This window comes from Plectropomus leopardus, chromosome 11 (genome assembly GCF_026936395.1).
Source record: "Plectropomus leopardus strain MGB_pleo_1.0 chromosome 11, ASM2693639v1, whole genome shotgun sequence".
Lineage (NCBI taxonomy): Eukaryota > Metazoa > Chordata > Actinopteri > Perciformes > Serranidae > Plectropomus > Plectropomus leopardus.
The window spans coordinates 19,756,286-19,772,804 of NC_142186.1; the positions used below are offsets into that span (position 1 = coordinate 19,756,286).

Here is a 16,519-nt window from a genome sequence, read left to right on the forward strand (position 1 = left end):
TTCAGCACAACAACAGGGTTTTGATTCTCTCTACACTGCAGTGATGCAAATCTTGTCAGGTTTTTTATGAAGGAATCACACAACATATCTTAATGTAAAATTTTCTCTTACCAGAATTTTCTCATAAAATATAAATGTGATTTAAAGTCTAAACTGTTGATTTGAACATTTCACATTTGCACATGGTAACTATCAGGCAAGGACAGGGCTGAAACCTGGGCTTAGACACGGTACTGTAGCCGAGCACTCATGTCCAGTCTGTGGTTCCACCCAAACCCCTCCATTTCACTGGGACTTTAATTATTTTTCTTTTAATGCAACTAACTTGATATCTGGTGCAATAATAGACAACACGTTTTGCTGTGTGTGCCTCACAATGCCATGTATCATGTTCCACTGCACAGTTTATTCTGGAGATGCTATTTCTATGTTACTTTATAGTTATTTAAGCTACATTATCTACATTACAACATGTTTTGTTGTGTTTTATTTTGTTTTGTTTTGTCTTGTCTTGTTTTGCCATTGAGGTACAGCCTATAGAGTGTTAAATTATACCAGTTTTACACTGAAATTACAATTCCTTTGTTCTAAATACTCAGATTAATACTTTTGGAAAAAGTTGCACTTTAGATAAAATGTTTAATAATTTAATGGTGTTAACAAATCATATATGCTGCTGCAAACTCTGTGTACTCTGTATGCAGCAGTATTGCATAATTGAGTCATGTTTTTTTCTTAGTTTTTAGTTTTTTTGGAAGGGAAGGAGTGGCATATTTGTTATACAGATTGAGCATAGTGTTTTTAGATGGCAGTTTGAAAACAGTGCATTCAGGGTGCCTGGTGGCTCAGTGGATAGTGCAGGCGCACCATTTACAGAGGCTGTGTCCTCACCACAGTGGCCCCAGGTTCAATTCCAGCCTCAAGCCTTTGCTGCATGTCATTCCCTCTCTCTTGCCATTTCACACTTGTGCTGTCCTATTGATTAAAGGCAAAAATATCTAAAAGAAAAGTCCATCCATACAAATGCAGCCTATTATTAACACCATAGGCTGCATGTTGCAGTATTTTGTTTTTTTGAGCGGGGGGGTTGTTGTTGTGTTGTTATTGTTGTTGACATTTGAGAACATTTGAGAGGAGAAAAGGTTGCATCAGTATTGCTATGGGACATGAGAAAGTGGTATCAAGCCACCCTTTATTTTTACTGCTGTCATTGCAAAATATAAACTATTCCAGTGGATAGATTATTTGAAAAAAAAAAAAAAAAAGTTGGACAAGAGAGTCAGCAGAGACTTCAGCAGCTCTGATGAAGAGAAGTAGCAGTACTCAGAGGTCAAATCTGAGTTATATACTCTTACCTTACAGACACAGCCAGTTTTCATTAGGGTTTTATCACTTTATTTTCACTCCATAAATGTCAATTTTAGTGCTTCGTTGCTTTATAGGCGTGCAGTAACAAGTGCAAAACAAATGGGTCCATGCTCCATTTAATAACACGCCTTGAATTCAGCTCTTGCAACAGCCAACTTTGATTTGTATTTGCAGCATTTTGGTGAAGTAATGAACTACAGAGAAGAATAAAGGCCATGAGTTTAAAGGGAACATTTACTGTGGCTGATTGTGGTACAACTACCTACCACTGTATTAAAATTATTTTTATGGTTATTTTGTTTTGCAGTGTATTTTTCAGTAAAGAGACACAAAAAGAGTTAGTGATAAAGTTAAGCGCTAAAATCAAAGCCATCAAAGTGTGTGGTATTACTTATAATAAGTTTGCCTGCAGTGCAGTTTCTTCTGCCTCTGCTACAGACTTTTTGAGCTGAGCAGCTTGTGGAAAACTGAAACCAGAGACCTGGTAAAGTCATAAAGCTCTTTGAAACCCCAAATCTTGTGATTTGACTGTCAAATGCCCTTAAATTAATCCATAACACTTTCACCAACTATCTTTTCACCAGATCATCAGTGTCTTTTCCTTGTCCCAAATGAGTGTCATTAATTGTCTCTTCCTACTTTGCGTCTCCTCCATTGCTTCCTTGGGAGTGCAGACGGATCTCAGCATACTCATCCGTCTTGGAGGCCAGGCCTCTAACTTCCCCTTCCCCAAGCTTGTCCTGTGATTTGGCTTTGAGTTTGGTGAAGTCCACACTGGCATACTGGAGAAAGTCATCCTCCAATACACCTTCTTCCTTTAGAAAGGCTGTATTGTTAAAAATTACATCTACTTTTGAAGAATTTGCCACTCCGTCCTCTTTCAGAATGGCTTTATTGGCATAAGTCTCATCCACATTTGAAGAGTTTGTCTACAGGAATAAAAAAAAGAGATTTGCTTCAGTAATGGAGTGCTTCACAGATGATTTTTTTGTAGGCTGACACAGAAGTTAGTGTCACCCTGTTTAGTCAAAAAAACCTATGGCATTTTGCCATTGGACTTGTGGCTACTGTAGAAAAAAACTCATTGTTGGCAACCATTAATGACACTTTCACATTTTGTTTAGCGAGATGATCTGCACAAATGAACACATATGATACTATGGTGGGGTTTTTTGATTATCATTTTTTAAGGCAGACTGTGTAATATGATTTTTTTAAAAGATTATATTTTGACATTTTTAATAACATATTTTATGACACTTACATCATACTGAAAATGTATTCATGACACAGTTTTTTTATAGCATTGATGACATATACTGTATTAGGAATTTTTTGACTGGACACATAAATGACACTCAACATTCTTATTTAATTGCAGGTTTCAAAGTAAAAAGTTTTATTTATACTTATATTCAGTGCTGGCTTGCTGGTCACGTGACACTTTCTGTTTTAGTGTATCTTTAAGCATTTACATCACTGCATATACAGGTGTGTGAAAAGATGTAAACTCACCCCCTGAGTAACCAAAAAGTTGGACTTGTCCACCATCCCCTTATCAGATGACAGGCTGCCTTTTGTTTTCCTACGAAAATCAAAAAAAACAACTGTTTCATGTGCTGTAATTTATCAGTAATTTATTAATATCTTTTTTGAGAGTCTGTCATCTCATGGTCATATTTAGAGATGTTCTGGGGCAGCCATAGTTGCCCAGTGAAAGTGAGTGTCAGCCCGGTCACCATCCAAGTCACACCTCTGACGACAACCTCAAAGTGTTTTCCTGTCTCATTTTAAAACCAATTACCGAAAGCTTCTGTTAACAATACTACAATAGGGTGTCAGCTTATGTCTTATTGGATGTTGTCATGTACTTACCTGCAAAAGATCAGAAGCAGCGGGACACACACCAGCAGCATCCCCAGTGCTCCAATTGCAGAGCCGATCATAACAGATGAAGCATGGAGCCCTGAAAAGTCCCACCAAATCATATCAGTTCGTAAAACCCAAGAGAGACAGATCATGCAGGAGAAAAGTTAATGTGATTAATGTGATGTGATTGCAGCATCCTGCAAATTTCTCTACCTTGCTGAGTTTTGCTGGAGCAAACATTGAATGCAAAACTATCAGAGCCCAGTGAGTTGATGCTGACGCAGACCAGAGAGGGCATGTCATCTTCCAGATGGTACAGGGTGATGACACTCCTCATGCCAACGCTTCCTAGGGGAACTTCCCTGATTGGGACAACAGCAGAGTGATTGACAGGCTCCTTGGCCAATTCCCAAACAAGGGAGGGAGGCGGGTTCCCCTGGCTGTCACAGGTACATTGAATCAGGGATGGAACCTGGACACAGCGGGAAGAAGGCAAGATCTCTGGAGCAACTGAGACAGAGAGAGAAGGTAAATGTGTATTTTTGCATGCTTGTTCAAACTTGTTGGGGAAAAAATTAAATGATCAGAGATAAAGAGATGAGAAAAATAAACTCACATGTGACATCAATACTGACAGGCTCTGAGTTTTCAGCTCCGTGGACGTTTAGAGCTTCACAGTAATACTGATCCTCTGAGAGTTTTATTCCATTGAAGGTGAAGTCTCGCTCACAGTCCACCATCTCCGCTTCTCTTCCAGCCACTCTGAACCAGGTGACGTTAACAGCTGCTGGATTGGCGATGGTTGAGCAGGTCAGAGTTACAGAGCTGCCACCGAGCACTGGACCAGAGGGGTCAACCAACACCGAGGTATTTTTCGGGGGATCTGAAAAACACAGCTTTTCTGTTAGTCATGTGTCCACGCCTAAGGTTACTGCTAATTTGTTAGAATGCAAAATAACTTCTAATGATTATAATAGTATTCAAATTTTTCTTTCCGGGAGGATTTTGGAGGGACTTGCTTTGACGGTAGAGGCAGATATACAATAAAACAAAAATAATGAGATATGGTGAAAATAATCTAACATCTCTTGCAACAGATTTATCAATCTAGATTGCTTTGGTGTGAGTTGCCAAGTGTTCGAGATATCGGCTGTAGAGATGTCTCCCTTCTCTCCAAAAACTCAACAGTGATGTCTCAGCCAAAAATCATGAGCTGGTTACTAAAGATAATCCACAGACCTGGCTGTGAGCAGTTTCATGTTGGAAATATTTTCTATTTCTAAACTATACCCATCAACTGTATCATCACAAATAAGGAAGCACACATTGGATAAAAGCCTTGTGCTTGTGAAAGTGCGACACATAGACATCAATGCTGTCTTCCTCAGCTGAGCTGTCATGTTAACTAGCTCAGTGGTGTAAGGTGAGCTAGAAGTGGATGGGCCATGTTCATTCTTTGAACACAGGAAACACCCACTTTGGATGTTTACTCTCAGAGTTTTTACTATGGAAAACAAACTTACACTCGATGTCCAGCTGAATCTGCGCTGAAGTTTCCTCCCCGAGCTCACTTTTTGCTGCACAGTGGTAGTCACCATTATGACTCGGGTCCACGTCATTTATTACCAGTCTAGATCCAAGCTCATTATCCTCTTCATTGTCTTTGTACCAGGTGTAGTTGGTCACAGGTGGATTGGCACGACTCCTGCAGAGCAGAGTAACAGAGCTGCCCTCCAGTATCGGACCATCAGGGTCCACGATTACACTGGTTTCCTTTGGAGGAACTGGAAAAATAAAAATAAGTATGAATTCAATCCATGTTGCTGGTCGTTATTTGTCATGGGTATTTCTGTGTCACTCTGACTTACACTGTACGTCTATCTGAGTGATGGATGAGTTCTGAGATCCGTAGCTGTTACTGGCTTTGCAGAAAAATCTGCTGTCCACCTCTGAGACCGTAGTTGAAAGCCTGTTCTTAAAACCCACAGCTGTCACCTGATCTCCATCCACTTTGAACCAGGTGTAGCTGTCCACAGCTGGATTGGCATTGGCCTTGCAGGTCAGAGTCACCAAGCTGCCCTCTTTGACAGGGCCAGAGTCGCTGACTGATGTGTTGTTTGGAGGATCTTGAAGAGAATTTCGAAAATCCAGTGAGCTCTAGAGGTGGAGGTAGGCTGATTTTGTTAACCTATGGACAGAGCCAGGCTAGTAGTTTCCATCTGTTACCAGTCTTTGTGCTAAGCAAAGTTTACCAGCTGCTGGCTGTAGCTTCATATTTAACAGACAAATGAGAGATCGGTACCGATCTTCACATATAGCTCTTAGCAATGACAAACTGTCAAGACTTATGATATAATACACCCAATTATATCAACATTTTTGTAATAATTAATGTCTTCTCTTAATCTTTATTATTTACCTAGATTTTATCTTTCTACCTAGACTGTTCATATTATATTTAAAGTGACCCATATATGAGATCAATGTGAACAGATCTCCACCCTGAAGCGCCTCACATGAACCTATAACATCACACACATGGAAAAACAATAGAAACATCGTATTTTTGAAGCAGGCCACTCTGACAGCATTGTTAAGGCATGTTGGCAAACTGTCACTATCAGATAAAGTTTGGCAGTCAGGTTACTGCAGCAGCGGTACGGCTTTGGCAGACTTCTGTTGTATCAATGGACCGTACTGTCCTGTCTGGTGAGATATCTGTACTTGGGCTGTTAAGTTTGATGTGGAAAAACACAAATAAATGCCAATATGACCATTTTCAGAGCGATCGCATGGCCAGTTATTGGATATGTATCTGATTTAGGACCACATATGAAAGTGGTCATGATAAGTTTGGATAAAAATTAATTAAATTAATTTAAATTAATTAATTAAAATAAAAATTAAATTTCTGTCAACACTACCGTGAAAGAATCAGATCAGATTTGAATGTAGCCAATGAGATGATATGATATGAAACAACACCTGATACAATAACAACGACAACACACGGAAAATGCCAGGAGCATACTCACAAAGAACACGGAGGGTCAAACTTTTCTCATACAGAAGGTCGCTGTTACCGGCTTGTCGGTTGTAGAGAGCGGCACATGATAACCTCTGTCCATGGTGGAGGTAAGAAGCGGTGAAGTTCATCACAGAGGTTACAGATTCAGTTTCCATGTTCTCCTCAATGTCACCTATAGTGGGGGTCCACGTCAGAGCTGGTGGAAGAACGGGACAGGGAGATACAGCCGTGCAGTTCAGCCTCACTGGAGTCCCTTCCTCTACCTCCAGCGAGGATGGAGTTATGGTAGGTTTGGGCAGTGGATCTGAGGAGTCAAAACAAAGAGGAAATGGCAAGTGGGATACCAAAAGATGTGGGTTTAAATGTGCAAGAATAGCAGCACATGACACTAACTTCTAGTGGAGATCACAACACGCTGGCTAAAGCTGTACCTCAGAGCGCTGTTACAATGCAGTCTGAAATAATAAATATCAAAATGGTTTGATGGCAGATTATTGAAGATGGTAGTGCAGTCTTTCTCACGCAGGCTCCCTGTTAGGTTGCCTTGCTGGACGTTTGAGCTACCAGTGAGGCTGGAATCAAAAACCGGTGTTTGACTCCAGCCTCTTTTCCAAATAGCTTTACAGGAATCATCCAGGTGTTGTTCCCAGCCTGTGAGCAAGCTGAAAGTGCAGGGGATCAGCACACAGGATCCACGAAGTCCACTGATTGCCACAGGCATTAATGCTTCCCATTGTTGGCATAAAATCCCTGAGATAAAACAAAAGAAACAGAAGAAATATCAGCCAATGTAAATTAAGCATTCCAACAATTCGCAAATGTCAAAAAGTTAACAATATTAAACTAAATCATCACAAAAAATAACAGCAGATATTGTAAGCATTTGTAAGACATCCATAAAACATTTAAAAGTTGTAAGCCTACCTTGAAGCAGACAACATATGAAGAACACCTTTACAGCACCTGTCATACTTTTCCGTTGATGATCCTGCCAAAAGGTAACAGACACAAAAGAATCAAATAAATTAAATTTTCTGGCTAAAGGGTAACTTTGGTATTCTCTAACCTGGATCCTTTTCCCCCATATTTTTGTATCTAAGTAACTAATGGGAATAACAGTTTATAAAATTTGGATCAGTATTAAGCGAAACTGGCCGCAATTCAATCCTTACGAGCAATTAAACAGTTTGTTTGCTCTGAAGCCAGAACAGATGAGAAACAACTGTTTTGAGGTGATTAAACGTAGACGCTTGTATCAATTTTCTCCTTTTAAGACCATACAAATGATCTTTGAAGTTATGACATTCCTTCTGATGATGAGGAGATAATGCTTTTTTAAAAATTACTCTGACATCATCTCATCAAATTGAGGACAGAACTCAATACTTTTACAGTTTTTTGCAATTGCTAAAACACAAAAAGCAAAAATTAGGCACAATTTTCACAACCTTTACTGCTGTCCCCAATCACTTGACTCAATTTGTTACCACTTTAGATTTCCTTATCATATTAGAACTCTGACTTTCCTTCTTTACACTCTGATGTCAATTTCACATCACCTTGTTGTCAAAACACAACACACAATTTTTCAGGTTTGCACACACTTCTCACATAAAATCTCAAAGCATCAATCCACAACACACAAATATTCAAATCTCTAAACTTTCAGGTCTGGTGAGCAATTTGCAATCAAGGCCTGCAGCATAAAAGGAGGCTTGACCCTCTGTTTTGTTTGATGAGCAATGGAGAACAGAGACAACAGTCAGAGAAGGAGAGGGGTACGAATGAGAGGAGGAGGAGGATGAGGAGGAATAGGAAGAGGAGGAAGAGGTGGAAGGTGTATGAAAGGAACCCACAGAGCCAGGTCCCACTGCTTCAATCCATGGAGGAGGCTTGTGGAGATGTGGGCTTTGAGGCCTGTCAGGGCCTCATGCGGCACTCTAGGCGGTTCTTTCAGCGCTGTTTGGACCAGGAGGACATCGCCTGCGATGTTGATGAGGCCCTCTGGCCAGACAGAAACTGGAGGCATGATGCCCCATGATGCTTATGCTTATGAATGGGGGGGTGGGGGGGACGTTTAAAAATAAAATGTTTTGTCTGAAAATTTGTGTGGTGTTTTATGTTTGTCTATGAGAGAAGTGGGCATTGTCATTGATTCAGTGTGTTCCATTTCTATAATTGTGTTTTCAATTTTGCTCTTCAGTGTTCTGTACATGCTTGGTAGTGTTCAGCCAAAAGCTTAGTTGTGTTTATTCAATGAATGGTATGTGTGTGTCATGTGAAAATATGGCTGTGTTTACCAAATGAAAACACCAGTTCCATTTTGTGAACACGTTGTTTTGCAAAGGGATGCCAGGGTTTAGCAATTTGTATGTGATGTTTGGAGTTTTGTGTGTGCAGTTTTGAAAAAAACGTAAAGTTTTGAAAAACGTGTTTTAGCAATCGAAAAAAACTGTAATAGCATTGTGGCTAGAATCCTGAAATGTAACAGCAAACTCACTAAAGCTATGAAAAAAAAGGTACAGCGTAATGAGCCAGCGTTACCATCATGTTCTGTACAGATAAGTCATAAACACTGACAGAAAGTGATATTTGCATTTTGGAACATAAAACAGCAAACTTAACTGCAAACTAAAAACTACTCAGTCCACCACTAGGCATGATGGGAATGTGTCTGTCACTACAGTAAGCTGGCATCAGGCTGGAGGGAGATCCCTATGGGGCTAAATATTGTATGGGATGCTCGCACATTAGCTTGTATTACAAAGTGAAGATTGTGGTATGATACGGTGCTGAAGAAACAATATCTATAAATTACCCGCGATAGTACTGTTGTAGCATGAACAAGTAAGTTTTCAAACATCTTTTCAGTGGTTATGTCTTTAAATGCACAGCTGAGAGGTTAAGCAGTTTATTTACATGATATGATGGAGTTCCATTTAGGGCTGGAAAAAAAAAGAGGTTACCTTTTCACATTTGTAGTATGACTAACCAGAGTATGAGAGAATAAATCCAGTAAATCCACATAATACTTTGACGATTTGACACATAAAACAAAATATTATTACTTAGCAGTTCCTTTCTGTCAGTTTAATTTTTGTTGCTGAAAGTAATTACTTGTTTCAAGCTTTTAACAGTGAAGCACTAGTTTGCTAGTATCAATTCCACAGTGGAATACGATTTCTTTTAAAGAACTATAAAGAATGCATAATTGCATGTAGGAAAACAAGTTTTGCAGTAAAATTTAACAGGATGTCAAAAGTTGTACAACATTGTTCTTCTTTATTCATCATTGCATCAAACTGTAGTGCATTTTAAAGTGTATTTGCTTCCCTCCACTGTCACTTTGATATATGAGATACATAACACAAACCTAATGTTTTACTCTGGGATGAAATGTTTTGCATACACTTGTATGCAAAACTGTAGTCTGGAAAGGCAGGCAGCTATGACGGTGTTGAGATGAAATATAAAATGAAAACAACAGATAAAATTCAGCATAAATGTATGTAAGTCTGGCAAATGGGTACTAATACAGAAACTGTGAACATTAATTAAGACTTAACTAATGTAGCAGGATTTTTTAAATTGTAAGTGAACTGCTTAAGTTGATGTACTTAAGTAAGTTTGTGACAAAGACATAATTTATTTCTGTACAAATCTACATTATGAACTAACAAAATAAAATCAGACACAGTCATCTGAGTTTTCTGAAAATTCAGTCTTACCTTCAATACTTTCAGTCTTACCTCATATACTGTAACTGGTCTCACTGCTAAAAAAAGGGAAATAATGTTCTTCCCTCCACTGTTACCTCAATAAATGAGGAAGCAGAAATGAAATATAATTATTTATTATTTGTTCATTATTGTGAAATGTTTAATATATGTATGCATAACCATAATCTAGAAAGTTAGGCAGCCATAACAGTCAAAATGATGTTGCAGAGATGAAGTATAGCATATACACTCTAAATGAAATTTAGGGTAAAAGTACACACATCAAGCACATGAGTACTGATAAAGAAACCTTAACCATTTTAACTTAATTACGACTGAACAAGTACATCTAAGTTGTTTAAGGAAACAGTTTTATTTGATGCACTTTGGTGAGTGTGTGACAAAGAAATAATCATTTGTTTATGTACAAATCCACATTATGAACCAACCAGATATATCAGATATGGAATCATTTGAGTTTCCTGAAAATTAAATCTTACCTCACAGCCAACAATGATGTTCAGTAGGTGATTTCTTTATTGTCTGGGGAAAAAATAACATATCTGAGATTTAAATAAACAAATCCTCCCTTAATCATTAAGTATCAATTTGTGTTTTATAGGTGCAATTTAAGATTTTACAAGTTTTAAGGGGGCAGTGGAAATAATTTTATGAAACTTACCTGGGGCGAGGCTCAGAAGATAACAAGACAAAAAATTAGATGAATGGCGTCAGATCGTTGAAGCCTTGTTTCCCACTTAGGAAGAAGAGGACTAAGTAAGCGGCAATACTCCAACAACTGAGTCAGGTCAGACTGGTGACGTGTTGATGGCACACTTTACTTTTGAAAGATGTATCTGGGAAGTGGCGTTCAGCACAATAGGGTTTTGAATGACTCGTCATTTCCTGAAGAAATCACACGTTTAAATGTCAGTTTTTCTGTAATCAGAATTTTCTAACGAAATATAAATGTGATTTTAACAGTGAACTATTAATGTGTACATTTAAAAAGAGAAAAAGACACCTATATTTTTTCAGATGAATATTCACTTTCATCAAAACATTTTGTGATTTGACAAGTAAAGAGGAAGTCAAGGAAAGACAAAGAGTGTGAACAGCATACAGAAGTGAGTCACATTCGGCTCTGAATGCAGTGTGCTTTTCGATAATAAAACTACTTTTTATTTAGATGGAGTCTGGGGGACTTGACTATAGTAATTTTGAGGCTGTTTCTGTTAAAAGAAGAGAGATCTCACTCTAAACAAATAAGGTCTGTCTCTATAGGGATCCTTTCCATAAATGTTATCAGACACCTAGAACAACAAAGTGAGGCAAAAACAAGCCATTTAATAATGGACCTGCATGAGGAATGTGAAGTTGGTTGCAAGGATTACATTGCAGTCTGTTTCACTGCTGCTGGTTGAAGCACTCCATCAATGTTGAACCAATTTCATGAATTGTTGCTCCCATTAGTCACTCAGACACAAAAACATGGGTCTCACCTCTAAGAAAGAGAAATAATTTGCTTCCCTCCACTGTCACTTTGATGAATGAGTACGCAAACATAAAGATGTTTTCTACCGAGATCAAATGTTTTGCATATGTATGCAAAACTGCATTCTGAAAAGTTCACCAGCTATAACTGACAGAACAGTTTTGCAGAGATGAAATATAAAAATATAAAATCAGTATAAATGAAAGGAAGTCTAACAAATGGGTACTAATTAGGAAACGCTGGACCTTAATTAAGACTTAACTGTCGTAGTAGTTTTAAACTGAACTTCTTAAGTTAATGTACTTAAGTTTGTGACAAAGAAATAAAATATTTCTTTCTGTACATACTAGATTAGGAACTAACAAGATATATCAGACACAGTCATTTGAGTTTTCAAAGTTTTTAAGTCTTACCTTACAGCAAAAAATGATGGTCAGCATACAATGTCTTTGTTTTCTGAGGATAAAAAGAACATATAAGATTCAAATACACAACTTCTAACTTGATCATAAAGTATATCTGATTACAGTGTTTTTTATTGATAAAGAAGCAAAAAAGGTTTTACCAGCATTGAAGGGTCAGTGGTAATAATCCAACAACTGAGTCACTTCAGACTGGTGGCTTGTGTTGATGGCAAACGTGGCTTTTGATAGATTTGACTGGGGAGTGGCGTTCAGCACAACAGCAGGGTTTTAATGTTCGCCTACACTGTAGTGACACGGTTATTTTCTGAAGAAATCACACGTGTAAATGTGAAATCTTCTTCAACTGAAGATTTATAATAAAATATAAATTTGATTTTAACAGTTAGCCGTTGATTTGCATATTCGACAAAAAAAAAGAAAAGAAATACTTATGTTTTTCTGCACACATAGTCACTGTTTCATCAGAACATGTTATTTGACAGATAAACAGATAAAGAGGAAATGAAGTGAACTGAGATTAATGTCAATTCATTTGGAGGAAAGGTAAACAGAAAGAGACTTGGATAAATCCATCTCATTAATCTCATTATTTTAAAAAATGATTGCTTAAATAGACAATCAAGTTGTTAATACAAATAGTACTGATATTCAACTGAATTTAGGTGAAAACAAATACTGTAGTACTTAAATCAGAATAATTTCCAGTGGGCATTGTGTGCTCTTTTTGGATCCCTTTCCAACCATCACATCCATGAGCTATTTTGAATTAGTAGAAAAACATAAGAAAAGATGAACAATGTAAAAATAGGTCAAGTGGACATTCGTTGCAAATTCGAAGACAATACCTCAAAGTCCTCTCTAGATATCGCATTAAACAGAATGGGAGTGACGGACGGACAACCTGAAAACACAAAGCCTCCAGCCAAGGCTATCACTGGCAGGGAGGCATAACAATTTGTATACCATCTTATTACTCTGGTTAAAACACTATTTAAAAGGAGAAACAGGGCACTCGTCACAGGACCAATGACTATGATTACTTCAGTGATTAAGTGTTGAAATATTGACAATTTGTATCTTTGGACTATAAGAAGCACCACTGGAAGAAACATTAACATTCTGCAAAACTTAACATGACAACATCGTAAATGAGCTACATATGAATCAATCAAGACCGCATGAATGACGGAAAAAAATGTAAGTGAATTTCCCAATCTTTTTTTTCTTCTTGCTATTGTTATCATTCAATGTTGCCTATAAAGATTTAAGTTTTTTTTTAAAAAAGAGAGCATATTAGAGCAAACTTTTTATGAATAAACATTTAATAGTGCATTCATAACAGAACAATCTATGCCTTCATTTATTTGCATATCAAACCCATATAAATTTCCAAATAATAACTTAACTCATGAAAATGTAATTTATGAAAACAAATAAACAGGATATGGACATAATAATGTAAACACCTGACAATAAAGAGCAATCCAACACAACACACAGCACAAATCAAGACAGTCTGATGAGGCTTATCTATGGGTTGTTATGTTGGACTGCATTATATTGTACAGTTGCTGCTATTATTGTGTCTGCCCCCTGTTTTAGTGCGTTGTAGTGTAGTGCACACCAGTCTTCCTGTAATGTTGGACTCTCACCAGCAGGGGGAGGTCACACTCAAAGAGTACAACCTCCCAGTAACAGACTCCCAGCATGCAGGCTGGTGCGTTAAGCTGTTTGTGGTGTGCAGCTGGTTCTGCTGCCACTCAAGCATCAAGTAACAGTTTCCTCCGCTCTGTTCAAGCACCTCAAACCACTGCACCGCCTCGTTTCACGCACTTTATCCACAGATTCTTGAGTCCAGGTACAGAATCAGCCCTTGAGGTGGATCTCAGCCAAACCAGCCCCTCAGACAAGGGGAGAAGACACACTGCGTTGTGTGCTCAGTAGCTTCACTCAAGGGTTTCACAGTCACATATGAAAGAGGTCAATAACGGCTGTGCTCATCTGTTGCTGTGACGATGACATCCATCCAAATCCGCATGGATACTGGATTAGTAGCCACCAGAAAGAAAAGACGATCGTATGTCTTCACACAAAATGTCAGAGTGGGCCGTGGAGACTGAAGAAAAGACAGACAGTAACAGTGTAATAAGTCACTTCTGACAGGACTCTCACCACAGAGACTTTGCATTCTCCCCACTGAAACCAAAAGGTTTAAAAAAATCAGTAACTTTCATCAGAAACATAAAACTATAAACTAATAACTAAATATTATTGTTACAATAGTTAATTTGAAGCTTGTTAGTGCCGCATTCACAGTTCTGTCTTTGCTTTTCTGAGAAGAAGAAAAAGAAGAAGAACAGGCTGTTGCTGCTTTAGTTTAAAATAACAGTCTTTTCACTTAAAATGCTCCGGGCCAAATTCTGTTTTATAAACAAACTGCAGCAGATACTAATTCTTAGGCTGCATAAGTAGAGTAAATAGGGGTTTATCACAACTTGGATTAGCTCCCTAAAGTGAATACTAAGATCCTGTACTTAAAGCTCCACTGTGTAGGATTTAGGGGAATTTCTTTGGGAGAAATGGAAAATAATCTCCATAGCTGTGTTTTCATTTGTTTATAATCACTTGTAAATAAGAATTGTTGTGTTTTCATTACTTTAAAAGAGCCGTTTATATCTACATACAGTGTGGTCTACTATGTTGTTACAGTAGCCCAGAATGGACAAAACCAAACACTGGCTCTAGACAGGGATATTCACATTTTCATGTGGGCCACCTAGTTCTCCTACATGCTTGGCACATGAGAGGAGTTTCAGTAGGTTAAAATCTGTAACTGCGCTGCTGGATGCCACTTAATTCAATACAGTAGAGAGTAAATGTATTATTAAAATAATGTAAGAATAAACCATTACAGGTATAAGTCCCATGATCAAATTCCTTTAAAAGTAAACAGTTTAACATACTGTGAGTTTTAAAAGTAAAAGTACTCTTATTGATAAATATTATTTATATGATAAGTAAACAGATTGTTGACACATAATTTATAGATTTATCAATATGTAAGCAGCTGGTCGAGGTAAGGCTAGCTTAGGTAGTTTAGTCCAGTGGTTCTCAATCTATGGCTTTGGGCCACTTCAAAGGGTCACAAGACAACACTGTGGTGTTGAGAGATGATTTATTATGTAGGAAAAAAACGGGGGAAAAAACATTTTGCTGCATGTGTATTTATTTTTGCAGGATTTCTTTTCTATAATATTGGATAATTTTACCTTTGGGCCTCAAACTGATATTTAACGAAACCATCCAACCAATGCCAAGCCAAAATGTCTTTTTGGTGAAACACTGGTTAATCAGTGTAGCAGGGCTGCAACTAACGATTACCCTGACAATCGATTAATCTGTCGATTATTTTTTAGATTAATCTATGAATCGGATTTAAAAAAAAAGAATAAAAATAGAAATAACAATAAATAAGCATCTTTTTCTCCCAGCACTTTGTTCAGAAATAGATTATCATTGACAAAAGTGCATAAACAGGCTGTTTCAACATCCACGAGCTGTCAACATCACATTCAATTACAAACAATAAACAACTACAAAACCAAACATGAAACAATTCAAACTACATGCTGACAGCTTTTACAACATACCGATACGTTTGCGTACTTTGAAACTGAACACACGTCGGTTTTTGTCGAGACTTACCTGCTGCTGGGCTGTCCTCCTCCTCCTCCTCCTCCTCCTCCTCCTCCTCACTTTGGCGTTTTAGATGCTGAATTATAACCGTCATTTATAACTGATCCATGTCCTGCTCCCGTGCCGTGCCGTGCTGTGTCACTTTTACATATTTTGCAGCTAACGCGCTTCCTTGTTTTGCTAACGTGAAGCGCTGCCAAACTTTTGAAGTTGCCTCCGCCATGTCTCCTCTAAACACCGGCTTCCGTTGCGCCTGTTCAGTCCGCCATGTTGGACAGCTAACTACGGAAGCCTCACTTGGACAAACGTGTGTTTTATCATGTTTTATACATTGATGTATTATAAGAAAGTCGAAACCCTGCCACAAACTAGTCAAACTGGTCAAACTAGCTACCTCTGCGGAGGCAGAGGAAGGACGAAGAATATAAGACTACCCGTTTGTATATTTTGCATGAATTATTATTGTTATGCCTCTTTGGTGTAAATAAAGTTTTGAAAAAAAAGAACTTGCCACTGGCGGAGACTCAGGGACAGAGGAAGAAGAAGACTGAAATATAGACTATGTTCATGTGTTTATAAATATAGTGCAGTTTATAACTGATTTGAAGTTATTTTAAATGCAGAGTAAGCTACCTGTCTAATGCAGGTGATTCATTGTGTTCTCTAAAATGTCTAAATTGAATAAAAATAAATCAAAATCAGCCCAACAGCGTAACTGCAGTTAGAATATGCACACTTCTGGTTTAAAACATTAAATTTGAAAATATCAGAAATGGATTCAACATCTTCAATAACCTCCAAAAGCACCCATAAAATGTCAGAATTAGACAAGCAGTTGCTGATGTACTGTCAATATATATAATTAATATAATATTTTATATATCTTTCTATATAATTATAAGCAATTCTTATTATTACA

At 37.8% G+C, this 16,519-nt stretch overlaps 2 protein-coding genes across 4 annotated transcripts in view; both read right to left on the reverse strand.

Moving 5' to 3' along the window:
* Positions 1-132: 132 nt before the first annotated feature.
* On the reverse strand, positions 133-13,060 carry LOC121945627 (myelin-associated glycoprotein-like). Its single transcript, XM_042489911.2, has 14 exons — positions 12,045-13,060; positions 11,893-11,935; positions 10,667-10,890; positions 10,485-10,527; positions 7,190-7,253; positions 6,659-7,015; positions 6,273-6,569; positions 5,106-5,363; positions 4,761-5,021; positions 3,854-4,120; positions 3,451-3,747; positions 3,244-3,334; positions 2,884-2,953; positions 133-2,297 (listed from the first exon to the last, which is right to left on the reverse strand). Exons 5-14 carry the CDS (start codon positions 7,233-7,235, stop codon positions 2,004-2,006), a joined length of 2,238 nt encoding a protein of 745 aa, XP_042345845.2. The 5' UTR covers positions 7,236-7,253; positions 10,485-10,527; positions 10,667-10,890; positions 11,893-11,935; positions 12,045-13,060; the 3' UTR covers positions 133-2,003.
* A 148-nt stretch (positions 13,061-13,208) lies between these two features.
* The window catches only part of phldb3 (pleckstrin homology-like domain, family B, member 3), a 31,978-nt gene continuing 28,667 nt past the window's right edge, over positions 13,209-16,519 (reverse strand). For all 3 annotated transcript variants that reach the window (XM_088084244.1, XM_042490349.2, XM_088084245.1), the window contains one exon: positions 13,209-14,020. In XM_088084244.1, coding sequence (XP_087940370.1) covers positions 13,886-14,020 — 135 coding nt within the window. In that variant the 3' untranslated portion in view covers positions 13,209-13,885. The remainder of the gene's footprint in view (positions 14,021-16,519) is intronic.